This window comes from Lynx canadensis, chromosome B2, assembly GCF_007474595.2.
Source record: "Lynx canadensis isolate LIC74 chromosome B2, mLynCan4.pri.v2, whole genome shotgun sequence".
NCBI lineage: Eukaryota > Metazoa > Chordata > Mammalia > Carnivora > Felidae > Lynx > Lynx canadensis.
This window is the reverse complement of record NC_044307.1, coordinates 41,256,759-41,280,107: the sequence shown is the minus strand read 5'-3', so window position 1 is coordinate 41,280,107 and position 23,349 is coordinate 41,256,759. Positions and strand designations below refer to the sequence as shown.

The following is a 23,349-nucleotide window of genomic DNA, read 5'->3' as shown; positions in this document are numbered from 1 at the left end:
ATTGATATATAAATAGCTACAGATGTTGGGGGTGTGTAAATATATATAAGTCCCAGGTCAGTAGCAATGAACGTGTAGTGCTCAGGTCATAGTTTCTAAATACTGCTCTCCACTAGAAGGAATGAGGCTCCTTAAATAAATGATTGGTTCCAGGGCAGAGTCAGGAAAATAAAAGATAAACACGGAACATCTTGTTTTGCCAGAAATTAAAGAAAGTGCTCAAGGCACAATGGAAATGTGTCAGAAGGACCAGCAGCCAATTTGGAGGGGTGCCCAGTGGCCATCAAAGTAACTTGACCATCAAGATAAGTGACTACAACAATTTATAACCCCCTGAGTAAAATAAGAACCTCTGAGTCCATACTGATATAAACAAACATGTAAGTAAAAGAGGAAAAGGAAATGCTTTCTTAGAGAAGAATGCCAACAATTAATGTAGAACATATGATGGAATCAGAAAATCTCTATTTAGTGGCCATCACAGCAATAGCAGATTCCATAATAATGGATTTGGTCAGGAATTATCAATGGAAACTTAACGTACGTGCAAGTTTGATGAGTGACTGGATACCGACATGGTGTCAAAGTATCTCCTAGAAGAAACTTATTAAGAAGCATCGGACACCATCTTAAGCAAGCGTTCAAAGTTTACACCACCGGGAATGGGACAAATCCACATGATGATGATGTATCATTTCTGCGGCAGTCCTATCAAAAATGTATGACCTGGATCTAATCATGAGGAAACGGCAGAGAAATGTGAATTGAGGGACATTCTACATAAAAATTGGTTTGTACTCTTCAAAAATATCAGGGTCATGAAGGACCAAAAAAGATGGAGGAAATGTTCCAGATTTAAAGACATGATGACACAATTAGACAGTGACCCGGGACCATAAAAACAAAACAATATAAGTTTTCCCCCTTTCGCCATAATGGGCATTCTTGGGAAAATCAACTAAATCTGGATAAGGTCTGTAGATTAGGTAAAAATGCTGTACTAATGCTAATTTCCTGGTTTTGATAACTGTACTACCTATGGTTATGTGGGAAAATGTTTCCATTTTTTTCTTTCTTTTTTCTAAAATATTTATTTATTTTTGAGAGAGAGTGTGTGAGTGGGGGAGGAGCAGAGAGCGAGGCCGACACAGAATCTGAAGCAGGCTCCAGGCTCTGAGCTGTCAGCATAGAGCCCGACGCAGGGCTCAAACTCACCAACTGTGAGATCATGACCTGAGCTGAAGTCGGACGCTTAACCGACTGAGCAACCGGGCGTCCCAAATGTTTCCGTTTTTAGACTGAAGTCCAAAGTATTTAGGGCTAAAGAGGCATCGTGCCTACAATTTACTCTCAAAATTGTGTGTGTGTGTGTGTGTGTGTGTGTGTGTGTGTGTGTGTGTATGGGGGGGGGGCAAGGGGAGAGAGAGAGGAGGATAAAACAAATGTAAAAAGTTAACATTTGGGGAATCTTGGTGAAGGGTATATGACAATTCTTTATACTCTTCTTGCAACTTTGACTTTTCTAGAAGTCTGACATTATTTCAAAACACACCCACGCAAAACCTCTGACACTGAAAGTAATACACTGAATGTCCTTGATCATAAATAATCTTTGTTTCCCTAGGACTCTTAGTGGAATGACTAAGTCAAAGGTATACAGTGTGAAAACTATCGATGTACCCAGCACGGAGAGGTTTTTGAGTACATCTAAATATGGAGGAGGGGCGCCTGGGTGGCTCAGTCGGTTAAGCGTCCGACGTCGGCTCAGGTCTGATCTCACTGTTCGTGAGTTTGAGCCCCACATCGGACACTTGTTGATAGCTTGGAGTGTGGAGCCTGCTTCGGATTCTGTTTCCCTCTCTCTCTGACCCTCTCCTGCTCATGCTCTGTGTCTCTCTCTCTCTCAAACATAAATAAACATTAATAAATAAATAAATAAACATGGAGGAGCAAGGCAGTGGAAATGGAGGACGAAACAGGGTCGACCACAGAGGTGAAGGCGGGGTGTGGAGCTGGAACTACGGACAGTGCTCAGGATGAGCGTGAATTAGAAGCTAGAGGAGGAATTCAAGGATCCACAGATAGGGGTTCAGGACCAAAGCTGATGACATTTGAGACGATTTTTAGAAACATAATCCTTCTGTGGGTTTACCAACTGCCCATGGTAATTTTGGATCCCTCCCTCTGTATACATCCCTCCCGTGCAGGGCAGTTACCCACTGATGAATCGTACTGAGTCCCTGAGCCTTTCTGACTGACACCCAAGAAGCAGTCACAACGTCTCCACCCAGTCCATAGCTATGTGACCTAGTGGCTTACTATATGATGTAAGTAAATAATCTACCATAAGCTTTCATTTTAAATGCCTGTCATACGTTTCATCAAGTATATGTATTAATTGGCTCTCATCGAGTATTTGCTATTTGCTGTTAGGGACTACATTAAGTGCTTTGTGTGGATTATCTCATTTAATCCCCCCAATAACCCCATGGGAATATATGTCCATTTCGCTGATGAAGAAAATTAAGTCTAGAGAGGTAAGTTAAAGTAAGACTTGCTCTATGTCATAAAGCTTAGATTCAAATCCATAAGACTGACTCTAGAGCCCCACTCCAAACCACAATGCTATGATGGATGAAAAATATTAATTAAGGGGGTGTCTGGGTGGCTCAGTCAGTTGAGTGTTCGACTCTTGATTTCGGCTCAGGTCATGATCCCAGGGTCGTGAGATCGAGCCCTGTGTCGGGCTCCTTGCTGAGTGTGGAGCCTGCTTAAGATTCTCTCTCTCCCTCTGTGCCTCCCCTCCCCCCTGCTCACACACACTCACTCTCTCTCTCTAAACTAAAAAAATAAAATAAAAAGTAAAAAACAAATCTTTTTAATTAGGAAGAAAAAAAGGCAATCAATCACAAGTTGAAAATTGTTAATGAAAAAAAGAATTGTTAGTGAGGGGCGCCTGGGTGGCTCAGTCGGTTAAGCTCAGCTCAGGTCATGATCTCACGCACAGTTTGTGAGTTCGAGCCTCACATCGGGTCCCTCGCTGATAGCGTGAAGCCTGCTTGGGATTCTGTCTCTCCTTCTCATTGCCCCTCTCCTGCTCTCTCTCTCTCAAAATAAATAAATAAACTTAAGAAAAAAAAAAAGAGAGTTGTTAATGAATAAATTGGGAGTTTAGGATGAAAACTATATTCTGTGAAATACACATTCCATTTTCCTTTTCTGGAATCATCCCAACATTTGTGCGATAAAGCAAATGTACCTGACAGAAGAACTGCTGCTGGGTTCCCGCTCCAGGGGTGTTACTGAAGGTGCTGGTAGATTTGGAAGAAGAAACTGGAAGACGATGAGACGCACTGACCGGTACTGGAGTCCTGTTTGGCTGGGTCAGCTGATCTCCCGTGAAGTTTGATCCTGATGCACCCGACTGAACCGCAGACCCAAGACTAGGATGGGCAGTGCTGGATGAGCTGACGACAGGGAACCGACTAGGTCCTGACATGTTGGTCACCGAGGGCATGGTGGTGAAGCCAGGTCTCCCTTGGGACACGCTGCTCTGCCCAGGTGACAGGTGTAATACGGTTGGTGACGCTTGCTGCAAGGGCATCTGTCCACCAACAATCTGAGGAGAGGCATGATTGACAATCACTGGGCTTCCAGAGGCGGCAAACGTTTGCCCAGACACCAACTGGACGGCGGCATTCTGGTTGTTCAGCATCTGTCCAGAATATGCTTGGTTGGTCCTGAGCATGTTGGAAGAGTTTCTGTTCAACATGACATGCTCTGAGGCCACTTGGCCGGAGATGAGCTGAGAAGGTTGAGTCTGAAGCAGTTGCCCATTTATGGTCTGGACATGATGTACCGAGTTGGAACTGACAGAAAGGCTTGTGGGTATGAGGAACTGACTTTGGGGTGTGTGAGGCTGGCCCATGGGAGAATGAATAACGATACTACCCCCAGCGCTGCTCACTGCCTGTGAGGTGACTGGTTTCCTTGTGTTCTGTTGGTTTACGATGTTCACAGACATGTGCGGACCAACTACGGAGCCCTGGGGTGAGCTGGCGGAGGCAAAGGAGATCCCTTGTTGAACGTGGTGCTGCTGTATTCCCAAATTGTTCACATTGTACGTATTCTGCTGACCCATCTGGATAGGCTTTGGCTGGATATTGATCGGGACTTTATTTGAATTTGGTGCAAGACCCCTCTGTATGATGATGTTATGCACAGGTAGAGACGTCTGAAAATTTGTGCTGTTAAATGGAACGGTAACAGGCTGTGCTACGGGACTGGAACTGGAGCTCCCAAACAAGGAGTTGCCATTGGGAGTCTGTCTGTGAACCAGGAGTCCTCCACTCACATTTGATGGGGCTTGCTGCCCGCTGCCCTTCAATATGATTTGAGATCCGTCTAGGTTATTAATAGTCATCATGGAGGGTTGATTACCAAATGAGCCAATTAGCTGTATCTGACCTGAACCGCTAATCTGACCGCTATTAGACAGATGTTGGCTGGGCACACTGATCCCCACGTGTTGCATAAAGCCATGTTGCACCCCCACCGTATTGCTTGCAAATGATGCTCCAACAGGCACGTGAGTCACCCCTATAGGCTGCAGCGTCTGACCTGAGTAATTCGAAACATTAGAAGCCTGAGTAAACGATGCTGATGAAGAAGGATGAAGCTGGGCTTGTGCAAACTGTTGGCTTGAACCTATACTGGCGTCCAAATATGCCTCTTCTGCCAATGTCTGTTCAGTGATATTGGCCTCCTGCAGGGATTTCTGAAGAATGTCGAAAGGTTGGTCCTCACTGAGATCGGGAAGAGGAGAAGACTCAAGTTCATCTTCAAGAAACTGAAGGCTACTTGAAAGTGGCAGTCCATCACTGGGCCCTTCTCCAAGCTGGTTGCTTACGGCTTTGAGGGATGACTTAGGATCAGCATTCTAAAAAACATACACAAGTATGTTACCTGGCATATCCAACCTTTGAAAGAAGCTCTTAAAACAACACAACACAAACCTCACTTTTGAATAGAATAAAGCCTAACAGGCACAGCTCTTCAAAGTGCTCAGCTTATTCTGATACTGAATTTCCTTCGTGATGACGTTTAACATTATTTCTGTAAGCGTACACATTCAGCGCTCTGGTAAATTAGTTCATAGAAAATAGATACATAACAGGATCATACTGATGACTACCTGGAGTTTAGCTCCATTTTTTCAGATACTGACAAAGGCTTTATTTTTCAGGACTGCTCCCAGTCCAGGGCTTGAGTGAGACTCGGCCCAGGGTGTGTAAGCATCCAAGAAATAGCCATGTCTAGTCCTTTGCACGACAGGAATCTAAGTGAATTTGGGGAGTTCTGGGTACTGTTCTGTTAGAGGTCCAGAAGGTATCCCAGATTCAGCCCTGTCATTCCAGGCTTTTCAGAACATGTCTAGTTCTATCCCTACCACCCCAGGCAAGACCAGTCCAGACGAAAACAAGCTTCCCACACGAGTGAGCGGTCATTCGATTTCTTAGAAGGAATCCGCTTATTACGCCGCTTTCAAAACGATTTCAGTGTCCTATTCAAAAGTAAAAGTCCATCGACATTTTAGTCATCAAGCACCCACTTGTGTGTTAGTTTCTGTCCTTAAGGAATCCTTAGGAATGGGCATTCCAACTAGAGACAACACAGGCATATGAAGAGAAACGAACATGATAAATAAGACATACTCCACTGTCTACCAGTTTTTCTTGGGACATGTCAAAATTTATAAAAGAAAAGATACGGAATCCACAGGTAGGGATAACACAAATGTACTTCACACTACTGAACTTAAAAATGGTTAAGATGGTAAATTTCATAAGTATTTTAATGCCACTGAACATTTAAAAAAAAGATGAAGAAAAAAAATTAAAAACAGGTCAATGCAACCTTGCAAAAGTGTAGAGATTCTCATAGATGATGGGAAGAACTAGGTAGAAAACCGAAGACTAGATCATTTGACCCTCAACCCTCAACAGTTGAAGCAGGACCAATGCGGTAGGACTTGAGGAGTCCTCCGAAAGGAAATGGGGAAAGCAAATGAAAGCAAGGAGATGTTTTTTTTTTGCGGAACAATATCTAGACAACAATGGATATCTCCTGAATGGTCATACACAGTTTAATGTTTTTACAATGTACAAATTAACAGGCCATAAGTTTAAACGGCCATCCTTGAAAAATATTTCTACTGAAAAAAAAAATTTCTACCTCACCTCCCATGATGTAATAGAAATTCCCAATAAATACATACTGGCAGTCTGAAAAGTCAGAAGTCATACTCACACGGAAGGGGGAGAGTTGGTAAATAAAAATCATTCACGTCAAGGGACAGGCTAAATATCTACCTTATGTGCTTAATGGCACCACATAAAATTATTACTCGTTCAGAATGAATTTCAAAAGTGCTACTGATTCACAAGCCTTACAGGAGATCAGTGTTGTAACTTCAAAGCCACCTGTAGCATGTGGATGTGTCATACATCCTATGATCTGACACACTCAAATACGTGAAAGAACTCTGCACTCCCAAGGGCTTTCTGAATACCATTCCATGTCATAGATGAAAGGAAATAAAGGCCCTGATGATAACTTAATCTTTATTGAGCACTGTACCAAGTAATTTCCCTGGACTAGTCAATTAATGTTGACCAACCTAAGAAGTAGTTCTGTTATTCTCTTGGTTTCATAAATAAGGAAACTGAACTCTATAGAGATTTAGTGACATATCCAAGGTGACAGGGCTAGGAGGTAGCAGAGTGAGGATTCACACTTGGGGCAGTCTGACTCTGGGCTACCATCCATGATGGAAGAAGGCACTTGATTAAGATAGGCTTGAATGTAGTCATCTGGACATAGCCTGTAGGCAGGACTTCCCTATCCCCCAGGTCAGGTTTCTTGTCTGGACACTCCTAGAGCTTGAAAATATGGAATACAGAATTGGTGATCTGAGGAAGAATCCTAGCTCTCCAATTCCTGGCTGTATAATTTTGAGCAAGTACTAAACTCTCTGTGCTTTAGTTTCCTCATCCATAAAATAGAGATCATAATAGAACCTACTTCTTGGAGTTATCACGTGGATTAATGAGGTTAATCATGCTAAACGGTTGGTGCCAAGAACATACTAAATGCTCAGTAATTTTCAGTCATTAATTTTTTTTCTCGTTTTAAGATGAAAATGTTTGGTAAGTAACGACAATGAAGAGTAATTTCTTTAAAGCTATGTAACAAGTCCCTAAACATCCTAATATGGCTTTCTTAGGTTATAAGTCAGGAAAATGGCAAAGTAAATCTCATATAGTTTATCTTAATTGACTAAGTTAAAAGGAGACAATGTCAGCACCATTCGGTAGATTTCCTTCCATGCCAATTATAAGAGACAAGGTAATAACTCCCATCAGGATCCCAAGGCGATTAAAGCCTCCGGACACAAGGCAGCAAGGAGGGAGAAACACTTGACCACTGAATTCAGCTTCCAATACTCACACTGGAGTTGGCGAAAATTGAATTTGAATTGGCTGCAGAATATCCTGTGCTAGTTGAGTCATCATTGCTCTGCAAAGGTACAAATTCAATAAGGTGATTACTTTAACTGTAAAGAAGGAACAAAATTTATATCTGTGATGTTCTAAGTATTACTTACAGATTTATTACTAGGTCCGTGTAGAAAATAGTTCAATGCTTGTGGGTCTCTGGAAAACAACAACAAGGAAAGGAAATCAGCAAATAAATACATAACCTGTATTTAGGATTCATTCTCACTAGGGTCAAAAGAAAATGACATAGCCTGAGTAAAATTCTCTCCCTGTTTTTAAACGATTTTATTAGTTTTTTTGTTTTGTGGGTGTTTTTTTTTTTTTTTAGTTTATTTATTTATTTATTTGGAGAGAGAGAGAGAGAGAGAGAGTGAGAGAGAGAGAGAGAGAGAGAGAGAGAGAGAGAGAATCCCAAGCAGGCTCCATGCTATCAGCACAGAGCCTGATGTGGGGCTCAATCTCATGAACCATGAGATCATGGCCTGAGCCAAAATCAAGGAGTTGGATGCTTAACTGACTGAACCACCAAGGCGCCCCTATTAGTTTTTTGGTTTTATTATTGATTTTCCTGATGTTGTTCCATTTCCTATTATCACTTATTTCTGTCTCTGGGATTTGTTAGAAAGTAAATTTAATAAAGGATAACCTAAGTATGAACCCTATCATATCCAAATATCTTTGTTAATCTATGTTGATTATTTATTTATTTATTTATTTATTTATTTATTTATTTAAATGTTTATTTATTTTTGAGAGAGAGAGATAGAGAGAGCATGCACGTGAGTGCCAGGGAGGGGCAGAGAGAGACAGAGATCTGAAGTGGGATCTGTGCAGACAGCAGAGAGCCTAATGCAAGGCTTGAATTTGCAACCTGTGAGATCATAACCTGAGCTGAAGTCGGATGCTTAACCAACTGAGCAACCCAGGTGCCCCTTGATTTTTATTTTAAAAACACACCCAGCTTTTTTATTTTTATTTTTTTTAATATGAAATTTATTGTCAAATTGGTTTCCATACAACTCCCAGTGATCATCCCAACAGGTGCCCTCCTCAATGCCCATCACTGACTTTCCCCTCCCTCCCACCCCCCATCAACCCTCAGTTTATTCTCAGGTTTTTTTTAATTTTTTTTTTTTTTTTTTTACATTTATTTCTGAGAGACAGAGAGAGACAGAGCACAAATAGGGGAGGGGCAGAGAGAGAGGGAGACACAGAATCCGAAGCAGGCTCCAGGCTCTGAGCCATCAGCACAGAGCCCAACACAGGGCTCGAACTCATGAACCATGAAATCATGACCTGAGCTGAAGTCAGACGCTCAACCCTGAGCCACCCAGGCGCCCCTACTCTCAGTTTTTAAGAGTCTCTTATGGTTTGCCTCCTTCCCTCTCTAACTTTTTTTTCCCCTTCCCCTCCCCCATGGTCTTCTGTTAAGTTTCTCAGGATCCACATAAGAGTGAAAACATATGGTATCTGTCTTTCTCTGTATGACTTATTTCACTTAGCATAACACTCGCCAGTTCCATCCACGTTGCTACAAAAGGCCATATTTCATTCTTTCTCATTGCTAAGTAGTATTCCATTGTATATATAAACCACAACTTCTTTATCCATTCATCAGTTGATGGACATTTAGGCTCTTTCCATAATTTGGCTCTTGTTGAAAGTGCTGCTATAAACATTGGGGTATAAGTTTAAATTTTAGGTAATCTACTCCCAATGTAGGGCTTGAACTCATGCCCCTGAGATCAAGAGTCACACGCTCCACTGACTGAGGCAGCCAGGTGCCCCCAAAACCCACCCAGTTTTAATATGCTAGCTTAGTAGGTTGTTTTAGTACGGCAAACCTTACACATCTGATTCACCCTGGTTCTGGAATGAGCATCTTACCCAATAAGATCAAGGAGACACGAGTCGTCGTCATCATCCATGACAACTACACAAAAGGAATAAGAGAACGCTGGTTAGAAAGCAGATTAAAGCCAGTCGCGCCAACGCCACACAAAAATACACTCTATACTTTCCTAAATAACTGTGTAATTCATGGAAGCTTTTTCTTTAACTGCTTGTTTTTAATGGGAGTTTTTTTTTAATTTTGTGGTTATTCAAGAGACTAAATATTCAATTTAAGTTGTTTTTATTGAACACAAATCCTTAACTTACAAGTCAAAAAGGAATCTAGATAAATCAAAGATAGTTGGCGGCAATCCTTCCCACACAGATTCCCCAAAGGGACCGTAAACCAGGAACAGGAACTTCCTCAAAACATATCGTGCAAAAGGGGAGAAAATAGTATTTGTTTTAGAGAAAAATCTCATGCATCCAAGAGGTGTTTGAGTTTTATGACCGAGTGTTTCCAAACACGGTGAGCAATGTGGATTTCTTGCCATAGTTTGGCTCTCTTTACAGAAACAGAAAAGCCGGTTCTCCCTACTTTTCTGAGACAGAGGAGACACCATAGCTCCAGGCTGGACTGCTACAGGCTTTGGCTTTGGCTTTGCCCTGGAGGTCCCAGGTTCCTCCCCCAGGAGCAGCAGCAGCACCGCCAACCCTTCAATTCCAAACAATCTACATCCCATCACTGGAATCTTTAAAGTGGAAAATCTCAACCCTCAATTCACCCCCGGCTCCCAGCCCCCAGCAAGCTCCCTCTCTCCCCAGCCACCGCCAGCATCAAGCTCAGCCAGCGCAGTGACTGTGCTCCGGGCTGAAATGGTAACAACCGGACAAATTCCAAGAGCAGTTCTCCCCCTTTCTCGTCCCTCCCCCGAGATCCGGTAAACTTACACTAGTGATCCGACACCTGGCAACACTGCTTCGCACCCATTTCGAGCCATGCGTGGAATAATTTACATCACGGAATGCCGGGGCCAAGAGTTCTGGAGCAGTTGGAAAGGGCAGTTGTGAACGGCAGTTGGACGGAGGAATGAAATCCTGAAGAGATGCCCAGAAGAGGGACACGCCCGAAGAAGGCAGAAGGGATCATTTCCACTCCGTGTTTTTTCCTTGGTTAAAACTGCCATCTCCTCTCCAGCTCCCCCAGACCTCCCATCCTCTCAGTCACGAGGCCAGACAAGTACAAAACTGGCTCCTGCCACATGGAAGGAAACTTGCTCTCCCCAGGAAGGGTCTGGAAGGGGTAAGTATCCCCCAATGTGAGACCTTCCCACAGTGGGGGGATTTGTTCAGGTGCTGAATGGCCTGGGGGTGACGAGCAGGCATCTGAGTGGAACTCTGGTGGAGAGGCGAGATGGTGGGTGACACAGGAGGAAGAAGAGGGGGAAGGCCGATCCAAGGGTAACATCCAGGCTAAAGTGTGAAAAGGGTGGCAGGCAAGGTGAAATGTGCTTTGAGGCCTCAGATGTGGAGTTACTTAGGAACATGCTAGCAAGACCAGACTTCTGAGAAGTGAAAATGCCACAGCTAGGAAAAGCAGGAAAACGATCATTAAATAGATACAGAGAAATCTGTGGGAAGCCTCCCTTAAATCCTGATATTTTATGTGGTAGAACTGCATCAGCCACAGCTCATTACTGGGCCATGAGCTCGTCTCCCAGACATCACAATCACGTGGAATAAATTAGGCAATTAGGACATATCATGAAGCCTATAAAGTGGATATGATTTATTATTATTTATAGTGTCCATAGTTTCTGGAACAAACTAATGAAAATGTAAGGGAAAAATAGCCTATACCACAACAACCTTTCCCAACTATCCCAGCTTCCCTCACGACTTCACACCTGTACACGTTCCTCTAGCGGAAGAGACACCCAAAGGTTAACAAACTGAGAAAGGATGTCAGCGCCGGTCACTCTACCAAGGTGTCACCGCCACTGGGACTTTCAAGCACTGAGAACATCTGCTACCCCAAAGTTCAAAGTGACCAGCTACTCCTTGAGTGGCGTAAACAAGAGAACACTTACACAACTTTGGATGAAAGTAAAAGCCATTGTGCATCCTCCCCTATCAAACTGAAGGGGCTGCTCCAACACTTGACAGAATGCTCCCTGGGGACATCTGTCCTAGTCAGTGGCATCCATCCAACCACACAAGCCTCTGTCGCTAGCCCCCTGTGGGTAGAACTCCACGAGTCTATTTTATAGTCAGGGGTACCCGGAGAATTCCACTTTTTAAAGGGCCATCCTCTTTTCTGACTTTAAAGAGTTTCAAATTAAAAGAGATGACTCTTATCGCTATGTCCCCAGCTCTGCACACTGCCAAAGCACAGTCATCCCACATCTAACCCAGTAGTTCCTTTCCCCAGGAGGACACATGGTCCACCAAAGGCAATTTCCCAAAGGAGAGGTGTAGAAATTGACAATTCTAGTGTGGGAAGACAACCTGAGGATCAGAAACTAATGTCTCCAAGGTAAAGAGTTTAGTTTTCTTTGGATAGGTAGGCTCCCCCTTTCCTTCTGGACTCTTGCTGAGGCTCTTTCCTCTGTAAAGTAACCACCCTGGAATCACTAGGTGAAATTTAGAACGCTCTGTGAAAGAGAAGTCCCCCTAGGTCAATGGTTAAAAACTACTTCTTGGCCCAACACACTTGAGGGAGACACACTCCCCTCAGTAACAGCAGCTGATGACAGGAGGATTTGTCACAGAGGGAAGGGGCCTCTTCCTGAATTCTTCCAGGATTCTTACAGAATCCTGACAGGCATCCCAACAGGTCAGAAATCACTGCCTCAGACACCTGATTACACTCTTTTTATGTTTTTAAGTTTATTTTTATTTAGTCATTTTGAGGGGGGGGGCGGAGAATGTGTGCATGCGTACAAACACGGGAGGGGCAGAGAGAAGGAGAGAGAGAATCCCAAGCAGGCTCTGCACGGTCAGCACAGAACCCGACCTGGGGCTCGAACTCACAGACCGTGAGGTTATCACCTGAGCCGAAATCAAGATTTGGCCACTTAACTGACTGAGCCACCCAGGTGCTCCGGATTACCACTCTTAAAAAAATTAAAGCTAGTATTAAAATTGTCCTTATCGGAGTCAACACTTTGAATAGTGGCTTTTAATCAAGAGGACACAGTATAAAAGTGACATTTTAAATCAATGGGGGAAAGGTGTTAGCTGTATGGAGAAAAGATCGGAGATCCATAATTACATTTTATACAAAAATAAATTCTAGATGGATCAAACAAATAGGGGCAGAGAGGGGAGGAGAAGCTTAAAGTACTGAAGAATACATGGGAGAAATAGTTTTTTTGTAATCTTAGAGTAGGGAAAGTCTGTCACAAGATACAGAAGTATAAAAGAAAAGATTGACAAATTTGACATCAGATTTTTAAATTCTGCATGATAAAGGAAAAAAGTAAACAAAGTCAAAGACTAAAAAAACCCAAAAAAACATTAAGTGGAAAAAATACTTCCAGTTCATATCACAAAGGGCTTTTCTCCCTAATACACAAATACCTTCTATAAACACAACAACAACAAAAGAAAAACAGGGACACTTGGGTGGCTCAGTCAGTTGAGCATCCAACTCTTGATTTCGGTTCAGATCATGATCTCACGGTCGTGAGACTGAGCTCCGTGTCTGTCTCCTTACGGAACATGGAGCCTACTTAAGATTCTCTCTTCCCCTAAAAAAAACAAAAAAACAAAACAAAACAAAAAGACAGCTACCCTGCAGAAAATCAAACATGAACCATCAGTTCACTAAAAAAGGAAAGTAGCCCCTAAACATATAAAAATAATCAACCTCTCTTTGAACATGAGAAATATAAATTAAAATTTCAATGAGATACTACGAGTTATCAGACTGGTAAAGATAAAAGTTTGGTAAAGGACCATGATGGTGAGGAAGTGGGGAAACAGCAACTTTTATGCTTTGCCAGTAGAGTGTAAACTCCATAACCTCTAGGGAGAATAATTTAGCAATAGCTTTCAAAATTTCAAATTATTCTACTTGGCAAATATTTTCAGGTATTTGTCCTACAGGTATTTTTGCACGTGTGTAAGAATATCCAGTGCAGCGTTCTTGGTTTTAGCAAAAGACTGCAAAGACCTAGATGTCACAGGTATGGGGTTTCTTTTTGGGATGATGAAAATGTTCTGGAATTAAATCACTGAACTGTACCACCCAGGTGCCCCTGCCTGGTACATTTTTATTGGATGCCAGACATTGTTAATTTTGTGTTATTGAGTGCTGGATAGTTTTGGATCCCTGCAGATATTTTTGAACTTTGTCTAGGACAAAATTAAGTTCTTATTAAATCATTTGATCGTCTTGAGGCTTGCTTTTAAGCTCTGTCAATCCTTAGGGCTAGTTTTGCCCTATCCTGAGGCAGTACCCTTCACTTGATGGCGTACCTTGTTGATGTCTCATGGATTGCAAGGATTTTCGCGCTCTCACAGGTGGGAACACAAACCATTTTCTGCCCTGTGTGAGCTCTAAGCGTTGTTTCCTCTGATCCTTTTGGGTGGTTCTCTCCCAGGACTTGGGTAGTTGTCCCTCAGCCCCCATGGACTGACCAGTCATCAGCTGAGGACTCAGGCGTTTTCTGTCTGGGTAGCACTCTCCTCTCCGGTACTGTGCCTTGTGTTTGAGCCACTTTCCCCTTCCAACCACATCAGTTCATCCCTGGAGGATGATCAGACTCCATCTGGGGTCCCCTTCCCTATGCTGTGGCCTGGCAACTCTCTCCAGACAGTAAGTTGGAACAAGTACAAATACAGCTCACCTCATTCGTTTTCCATTTCTCAGGAGTTGCTCTCCATGCTGCCTGATTTCCCATGTCTCAAAACCACTGTTTAATATATTTTATCCTATTTTTAACTTTTTTTTTTTTTTTTTATAAAAAAAAATTTTTTTTTTCAACGTTTATTTATTTTTGGGACAGAGAGAGACAGAGCATGAACGGGGGAGGGGCAGAGAGAGAGGGAGACACAGAATCGGAAACAGGCTCCAGGCTCTGAGCCATCAGCCCAGAGCCCGACGCGGGGCTCGAACTCCCGGACCGCGAGATCGTGACCTGGCTGAAGTCGGACGCTTAACCGACTGCGCCACCCAGGCGCCCCTATTTTTAACTTTTTTTAACGCAGGAAAGTAAATTCAGTCCCAGTTTCTCCATCTCAGCCCTACAACGGCTATTTTTAAGGTTTTGAAAAAAAAATCACGTTAGGAGGTAACGACAGTTTATATGAATTCATTAGCACAAATGATAAGTCAGAGTATATTGAGGAGGGGGGAAGAGGAAACTAAATCAATCGTACAGTTTTATCCCATGCCTCCTTTTGTTTTCTACCCTGCAGAATAGCTTAGGGAAGGAGGAAAGCTGCTTCTTTAATCTGTATCTTTAATAAAATTGGTCACTATTCATTATTCATTTAGTAAACATTTAGCACCTACTATGTGCCAGGTACTGTATTAAGGCTAGGGATATCAAATGAGCATGACATAAAATGTAATAATAAATGTAAGCACACTTAAAGTTAATAAATGATGATTTATTTATTAAATAAATTAAAAATAATAAATGTAAGCACACTTAATATTTTTCTAGGACTGTAAAAGCAATGCTGAAAAGTGAATGACTATGTCTTAGCGAACAATTTTCCAATGAGTGTCATGATCAAAAAGTTATGCCATAAAATAACCATTTACCCAGGGCAAGTAGCTGTTTATGTCAATTAAGATATAAAATATTCTTTTTTGGCGCACCTGGGTGTCTCAGTTGGTTAAGTGGCCGACTTCAGCTCAGGTCATGATCTCATGGTCTGTGGGTTCAAGCCCCGCATCAGGCTCTGTGCTGACAGCTCAGTCTGAAGCCTGTTTCCAATTCTGTGTTTCCCTCTTTCTCTGCCCCTTGCCTGCTTGCTCTCTGTCTCTCCCTCAAAAATAATAAACATTAAAAAATTTTATAAAGTATTCTTTTTTTTTTTAGTTTCTTTAATTTTGACACACACACACACACAGTGCAAGCAGGGAAGGGACAGAGGGAGATGTAGAATCTGAAGCAGGCTCCAGGCTCTTAGCTGTCAGCACAGAGCCCGATGCAGGGCTTAACCCCACAAGCTGTGAGATCAGGACCTGAGCCAAAGTAGAATGCTTAACTGACTGAGCCAACCAGGCGCCCCCTCTCTCTTTTTTTTTAAAGCTTATTTATTTATTTTGAGAGAGAGAGAGAGCGCGAGAGAGCGCGAGCTAGTAGGGGAGATGCAGGCAGACAGGCAGAGAGAGAATCCCAAGCAGGCTCTGCACTGTCAGCACAGAGCCAGACGTGGGACTCGATCCCACAGACTGGCAGGTCATGACCTGAGCCAAAAATCAAGAGTTGTATGCTTAACTGACAGGGGTGAGCTGCCCAGGCGCCCTTAAAGTATTCTCTTTGTACTCCTTTTACTATATTGTAATAGTTGTGGGCTATTAAATTTTGTAATTGCAAGACAGTGTGAAACTTTCTGCCATGGTTTCCGATTTTAAGGCACCCACTTTCTTTTGGAAGGGAGACATTCAATAATTTATCACAATGCAATGTGAGAAGTGCTGAGAGTTTTGGCAGGGATTCTTAAGCTTCTTCAGGTGAAGCTCCTGGGCTTTTTTGTAAAATAATATGACATTTTACTAGAAAAGAAAACATGACTGTATTTTCACAATTATACTCATTTGCAATACAAAGAAGCAATCAAACTCAACACAATGGGCTCTGAGTTTTTCAGTTATTATTCAACAAAGAACTTCCTTCATTTTGATGTCTTCTAGCAGCAATGAAGAGAAGACAGAAAAGACTAAGAAATATTATTAGAAGAACTTGGGGATTAAAAAATTCCTCCATCGGAAAAGATGACCATTAAGTAGGCAGTATTGGGCCCTGGTTCACCTCATGAAATGTAGAATTTGAAGGCTTTAAAAAGCTGCTTTAATTCCTATTTAGAGTGAGGCAGGATGGAAATAAACCTCATATTTAAGAAACCCAGCCAGCTAAACAATGTGCCCTAAGGTGGGGGGAAAGAGTGGCCGACCTCAGGGGGTCAGGGCAAAGTCTGGCAAGGTTTACAGAGCAAGGGACATATCGGGGAGAACACTGAATTTGGAAGGCAAAGGGCTTGTTTTGGATACCTGACATTAACTAACTGTGTGATTACCGACAAGCTCCAATCTCTCAGGGCCCATTTGTCCACCCCTAAATGAAGTTAATAGCCACAGCTATGATTTTTAAACTTTGTTCCCTGGTGACCTAGGATTCTCCAAGGTGTCCAGGAGCTTTCTTGGAGGCCTAAATATTGGTGGTGGAGACACTATGATGTTCCACTTCTCCCCCTTCAATTCTCATTTAGCTAGGAGAAAACAAGTTTGAAAACCTTTTAACTTCTCCAACTCCTAGAATGCAGTGGTTTTTGTGTGTTGTGAAAGAATGACCATCAAGAGTGGTCAATCTGAAAATGAAAACCCAAGGATCATGGGGAGCCTGGGTGGCTCAGTTGGTTACGTGTCCGACTTCGGCTTAGGTCATGATCTCACGGTTCGTGAGTTTGAGCCCCACGTCGGGCTCTGTGCTGACAGCTCGGAGCCTGGAGCCTGCTTTGGATTCTGTGTCTCCCTCTTTCTCTGCCCCTCCCCTGCTCATGCTTGCGCACGCGCGCGCTCTCTCTCTCTCTCTGTCAAAAATAAACAAACACTAAAAAAAAAAAAAAAAGAAAACCCAAGGATCCATAAAAATCAAGAATCATGATTATTTTAGCAACAGAATAGTGATATTGTTTAATAAACACATCAAACTTCTTTAAGATAAATTCCAACACAGTGATAATAACCTTAAGATTACTGACTATAAAATCATTAACCACACAAATCAGTGTTTCTCAAGCTAGTGTCTGAGAAAATAACCTTGGGTGATCTGAGATCTCAAGTGTGAGAAACATTAACAGATTCTAAAATTGTCCAGAAACATATACACTGGAGAACTTCGGGACTCAGAAAAATTGTGCTAACCGTGTTTACTAATGGCCTCTCAAAATTTCAAGATCCACTTAAGAATCCACAGACAGAAGACCTGTATACACATTGACTGATGCAGAGATGGTCCCAGGGAAAAGCTTTCCAGGCCTCTCTTTGTCATATTCTTTCAGTCTCAGCTGCCAATTTTGCACCAGGCTGGGGGCCCAGGTCCCAACAAAGGAGGTTATCAAAAGAGCATTGGCTGAGTCCCAAAAGTCTTTGCTGCATCTAGATTCAGAGCTGAGGTGGTTCAAGAGATACCAAACTCAGAAAATAACAAAGCCCTCCAGCAATGAGGGGTGCTCTGAACTCATACTGCATAGCTTGTAGGAGTGTTAAGTTATGGCTCAATTACAGTGGATTAACACACTAGACTGACTTCAAACTTAAATGTTACTAATAGACTATCACCTAGAAATTAACAGCATAAGACAATATCATAGAGCTATCCTCAAAAGCAGGGATCTTGTCATATTCATCTTCATATTCCCAGCAAAGAGCACATAAACAGGTATAAGAAACACTAAATAAATATTCATTCAGGGTTTAAATATAGTGTAGCTGCATTTTATGCAAAGACTGTGTTCCCAAAGACCTCACATGATTAAAAACGCATGTAATACTAGTCAAAAAAATTTTTTTAATCTTTATTTATTTTTGAGAGAGAGAGAGAGAGAGAGGAAGCGGGGGAGCAACAGAGAGAGGAGACACAGGGTCCAAAGCAGGCTCCAGGCTCTGAGCTGTCAGTACAGAGCCTGACACAGGACTCGAACTCACGATCTGTGAGTTCATGACCTGAGCTGAAGTCGGATGCTCTACTGACTGAGCAGCTCAAGCACCCCAACATAATTCTAGTTTAATTCTAACAAACTGACAAATTCCTAGAGAATACCAACATTGAAATTTTGTAATTCCTGGTGGGACTTACAGATATATTACATTCTGTTAAGATTTTTTAGACAGAATAATGAAATTGGGGTTATATTTAAAAAAATCATCCTTTAGAGATCCATATTGAAGCAGGTGTGAGTTCAATTACTATGATGTCTAGGATTTGCTTCAAAATAATATAGACTAAAGTTGGTTATTTTTTTTTTCATGTTTATTTATTTTTCAGAGAGAGAGAGAGAGAGAGAGAGAGAGAGAATGAGCAGGAGAGGAGCAGAGAGAGAGGGAGACACAGAAGCTGAAGCAGGCTCCAGGCTCTGAGCTGTCAGCGGACAGCCCGATGTGGGGCTCAAACCCATGGACCATGAGATCATGACCTGAGCTGAAGTCGGATGCTCAACTGACTGAGCCACCCAGGCGCCCCTAAAGTTGGTTACTGAAAACATTGTGGGGTACCTAGGTGGCTCAGTTGGTTGTGTCCGACTCTTGATTTCGACTTTTGATGGTCTCACAATTGATGGGTTCGAGCCCCATGTCAGACTCCATGCTGAAGGTGAGGAGCCTGTTTGCTCCCTCTCTCTGCCCTTCCCTCTCCCCTCAAAATAAACAAACATTAAAAAAAAACAACCAATGGAGTCCTCGTACACTAAAACTAACATAACGCCATATGTTAACTACATTGGAATTAAAATTTTTAAAAGACATACGAAAAAAAAAACGAAAAGGAAATATAGTACACCAAAAAAAAAAAAGAAAAAAAAAAAATCAAACGTGGAATCCTGTTCCTCCAGCTCCCGCAGAGATTCACCAGTAATTGGGGGTTACTATGGAGTTTTCTCCTTGACCCTCTGAGGTTGGTCACTCTTTCCCTCATGTTATAACACATACTCAGGCAAATTTCAGGCAACCTGGGGAACCTGTCCCCAACTACAGTCAGGTAGGACCTGCAAACAAGGGCCTCTGGTCAGCTCAGAGACACAAATTGAGGCTGCTTACTCTCCAAACTCAGAGAAAGGGTTCAGTTTTTTGGTAGTTTGACTGAAGGGAAATGCTGTAGGTGAAATCTTACTTGGGAGCATATGACTTAAACCACTTTCAGTATCATTCCTTCCACTCCTTCCCATCAAATACAGGTAATTCCTGTATTTCTCCATACCTCTCTATCCAGTATTTACTCATTTACATTGGAATGTCAGCTCTATCAGGGCAGAAGTTTGCATCTATTCCCCAGTGAACCTCAGCATCCAGAATAGCACCTGGCATACGTATTACAAAGCCTCAATAGACTTTTTCTTTCTTACCCCTGGCTTTATTGACATATAGTGGACAAATAAGACAGTATAGGTTTATGGTATACAGTGTGATGATTTGATACATGTGTATATTGTGAAATGATGACCACAATAAGGTTAGTTAATATCTCCATCACCTCACATACTTGCCAGTTTTTTTGTGTGGTAAGAATATTTAAAATCTACTCTCAACAAATTTCAAGTATGTAATACACTGCAGTCATCATGCTACGCATGAGATCCCTCAAACTTATTCATCTTATTTTTTCTAAGTTTATTTATTTATTTTGAGAGAGAGAGAGAGAGAGAGAGAGAGAGAGAGAGAGAGAGAGAGAAGAATAGAGAGAGAATCCCAAGCAGGCTCCACACTATCAGCGCAGAGCCCAATGCGGAGCTCGAGCTCATGAACTGCGAGATCATGACCTGAGCCTAAATCAAGAGTTGGTTGCTCAACCAACTGAGCCATCCAGGCACTCCCTTCCCCCAACCCCCCCTTTTAAAGAACTTATTCATCTTATAACAGGAAGTTTGTGCCCTTTGACCAACATCTCCCCATTTCCTAAACCCAGCCTCTGGCAACCAATCACCAACTGAGTATGCTTCTGCAAGTTCAACTTTTTTACATTCTACATATAAGTGAGATCATATAGTATTTGTCTATGTTTGTGTGACTTATTTCACTTAGTTTATGCTATGCTTTCAATGTTCATCCATGCTGTCACAAATGGCAGGGTGTCTTTCTTTCTTATGGTTGAACAATATTCCAGTGTAGGTATATGGGCATGTGTGTGTATAAAACAACTTCTTTATGGATGTATCCATCGGCAGATACTTAGGTTGTTTCCATATCTTGGCTATTGTGAATAATGGTGCTGTGAACAGGGGGTGCAGATATCTCTTTGGGACAGTGATTTCATTTCCTTCAGCTATATATCTGAAAGTGGGATTCCTGGCTCATATGGTGGCTCTATTTTTAATTTTTTTAGTAACCTGCATACTGTTTTCCATATTGGCTGCACCAATTTACATTTCCACCAACAGTGCACTAGGGTTCCATTTTGTCCACATCCTTGCTGACATCTCTTGTTTTTTTGCCATTCTAGCAGGTGTGAAGTGATATCTCCTTGTTGTTAGTGAACATTTTTCGAAATGAACCTATCATCCTTTCCAGTATGTTGGCCACAAGATGGCAAAAGCTCCAACAGGATCAGGCACCCCAGGCCCTTCTCCTTGAAACCTACTTTAGTTTCCCAAGAAAGTGTATTTTTTTTGAAGACCAGGTTATTCCTATGGGAGAACAATCTAAAGTGGAAAATAATTCTACTTAAGCCTAGAATGCACAATGGGGCTAAAGTCATTTCCTGCTCTTCCCCTACATGCTATTCTAGCCAAACTGCCACTCTCCTGCCCCCAAACACAACGTGCACTCCCCCCACCCTTGTCCAGGTGACAATTTTCTTACCTGGAATGCTCTTCCTGGTAGCTTGAACCTCTGCGAATCCTTCTCTGACAACCTTAGGATTCTCTACCTAGAATTCTAAAAGCAACCACCATGTCTTTCGACACTGATCAGACATTACTCTCTGTGATTATCCTCGCTACGCCTATCTTCTATTCTCAACTAAAGCACAGCCCAAATTTAAGTAAAAAGAGTCTACAGTGCTTTGAGAAGACTGATGAAGAGCAGCTAAGACACCCATCCCGAAGCTGAGCAACTTTTAGACTGCGTCGTGTTTTTTGGCATCAGTGAACTGGAAACACTGGCTCATTACAGTAGATTCTAGCCGCTTTTTTTTTAAGCATAAATTTCCCCACAAAGGGAATTTTATTGAGGGCACTAGTTTACCTGCCTCTCAAAAGACCAACTGCAACCAAATGAAGGGAACATAACCTCAAGGTTTTATTGTCTTCATGATGTAGCAAAATAAGAAGCTTAGAACTGGATCCCTTGGCCCTTTCTCTTATCTCCTCCCTGTTCAAAATGCTTGCATCTCTTCATAGCCAGCATTCTCTTAGATCTGGGTTGGGTTCAACACATCCAAGCCTCCGCACAATCTTCTTTTGTAGTTTGAGCCTTTTTCTGGAAAATCGGCTTAGTTTGCCCACTGTAGCCACTGTTTCCTGTCATAACGCCACTTTCCCTGGGCATAAAGAGGATCTTTGCCTTTCTTGTACTGGGTCATTTTGTGGGGTTGGTGCTCACCCCACTTCTTGCAGAAAGTGTGGTGGGTTTTAGGAACGTTCACCATGGCTGCAAGAACGCTATTGGCACGGAAAGAAAAAGCTCTAGCCTCATTTTGAATCCCTGCCCACCCTACCCTCCCTGTAATGAAGGGACCCTTGGTTCTTTGCCATCTTGACCATGTCCCCCAAACGATCACATCACTTTTTAAATTCTTTCGCTTTGCACTTATCTTTTTGAGAAGACAGACCTTCCTACCCACCTCCAAGTGGCCAACTGACAATGCCTGCCTATTTTTTAAGGCTTTGAGTAAAATTATACTATTTTTTTTAAACCCCCAAGCAAAATTAATTGTTTACTTATTTGTATCCCCAGAGCACATCTGACATGTTACTAGCATCTGACAGGTGTGTTGACAAAACTTTGTTTTTCTGGTCCCCTTGTTAATTTACAAGTTCCATGAAAGCTGGGGCAGTTTCTTTCCATCTTTGTATTATCTGAGTTTTGGACAATGCCTGATATAAACGTGTCTAGTAAATGTCTTTTACTTTATTGAATAACTTTACTAAGATTTTGGTCTAAAAAACTAACTTTTCGACGGGTGATGTCAGTTCCTTATTATTTAGTTGCCAAAAATATACAGCTAGGCTACCCATGAGCACTTTCTCGCATCACAAAGCACAGGATTTGGGATGCAGTGTGGAGCATCCAATGCCCAGGATCTACTGGCTTATGCTGGGCCCTTACGTGTCTAGACAGCCATTCCTGCTGCGTAGAAAAAGTCATGAGAAGTCAACTGACTCCCCATCTCTGCTCCAGATCAGATGACTCAATCTCTGAGGCATAAGGAAGTGTCATTTTTTAAGATTCATAGGACAAAAGGATTGTGTATCCTTCCATAATAATCTATTTAGTATTAAATAAACTTCCCTAAAACAGGGATTTGTGTACTAAACATAAACAGAATAATTCCTTGGAGTTCCCAAATCTTTAGCACATTTATTATATTAATAATAGTCGTGTTCCTTAAAAGACTCACAAGTAAAAGTCTAAGTTGAAGAGTTTCTGGCACAGCCTTGCATGGCTTTTGAGAGTACCAACACTAGACCTTACAGGGAAGAAAAACAACTCAATCATATGGGAAAAAAACAGATGCCCTGCCAAAAAATGTTGTTATAATTTACTATGTTTTAAAAGAGATTGAACATTTTAACGACTATGGAAAATAATATACAGGAAATCATTGAGAAATGATACAAAGAAATGCTGCTAGGGGCGTCTGGGTGGCTCAGTCAGTTAAGCGTCCCACTTGTGATTTTGGCTCAGGTCATGATCTCATGGTTCGTGGGATCAAGCCTGGGTCGGGAATCTCTCTCTCCCTCTCTCTCTGTGTCTCCTCCCCACCCCTGCTCACGTGCATGCTCAATCTCTCAAAATAAACAAACATTAAAAAAAAAAAAAAAGAAATGCTGCTAGCCTGATTGC

At 42.1% G+C, this 23,349-nt stretch overlaps 1 protein-coding gene and 1 pseudogene across 4 annotated transcripts in view; both read right to left on the bottom strand.

The window, feature by feature from the left end:
* BICRAL (BRD4 interacting chromatin remodeling complex associated protein like) overlaps window positions 1-23,349 on the bottom strand; it is an 80,432-nt gene that overhangs the window by 29,811 nt on the left and 27,272 nt on the right. For 2 of the 4 annotated variants that reach the window (XM_030315522.1, XM_030315525.1), the window contains exons 1-3: window positions 7,667-7,868; window positions 7,510-7,578; window positions 3,260-4,939 (exon numbers count right to left, since the gene is read on the bottom strand). In XM_030315522.1, coding sequence (XP_030171382.1) covers window positions 3,260-4,939; window positions 7,510-7,578; window positions 7,667-7,759 — 1,842 coding nt within the window. In that variant the 5' untranslated portion in view covers window positions 7,760-7,868. Of the gene's footprint in view, window positions 1-3,259; window positions 4,940-7,509; window positions 7,579-7,666; window positions 7,869-9,446; window positions 9,493-10,343; window positions 11,402-23,349 lie in introns of those variants that run through there. The other 2 variants (XM_030315524.1, XM_030315523.1) reach the window with 2 other exon arrangements.
* Window positions 20,758-23,132, bottom strand: LOC115513951 (annotated as a pseudogene).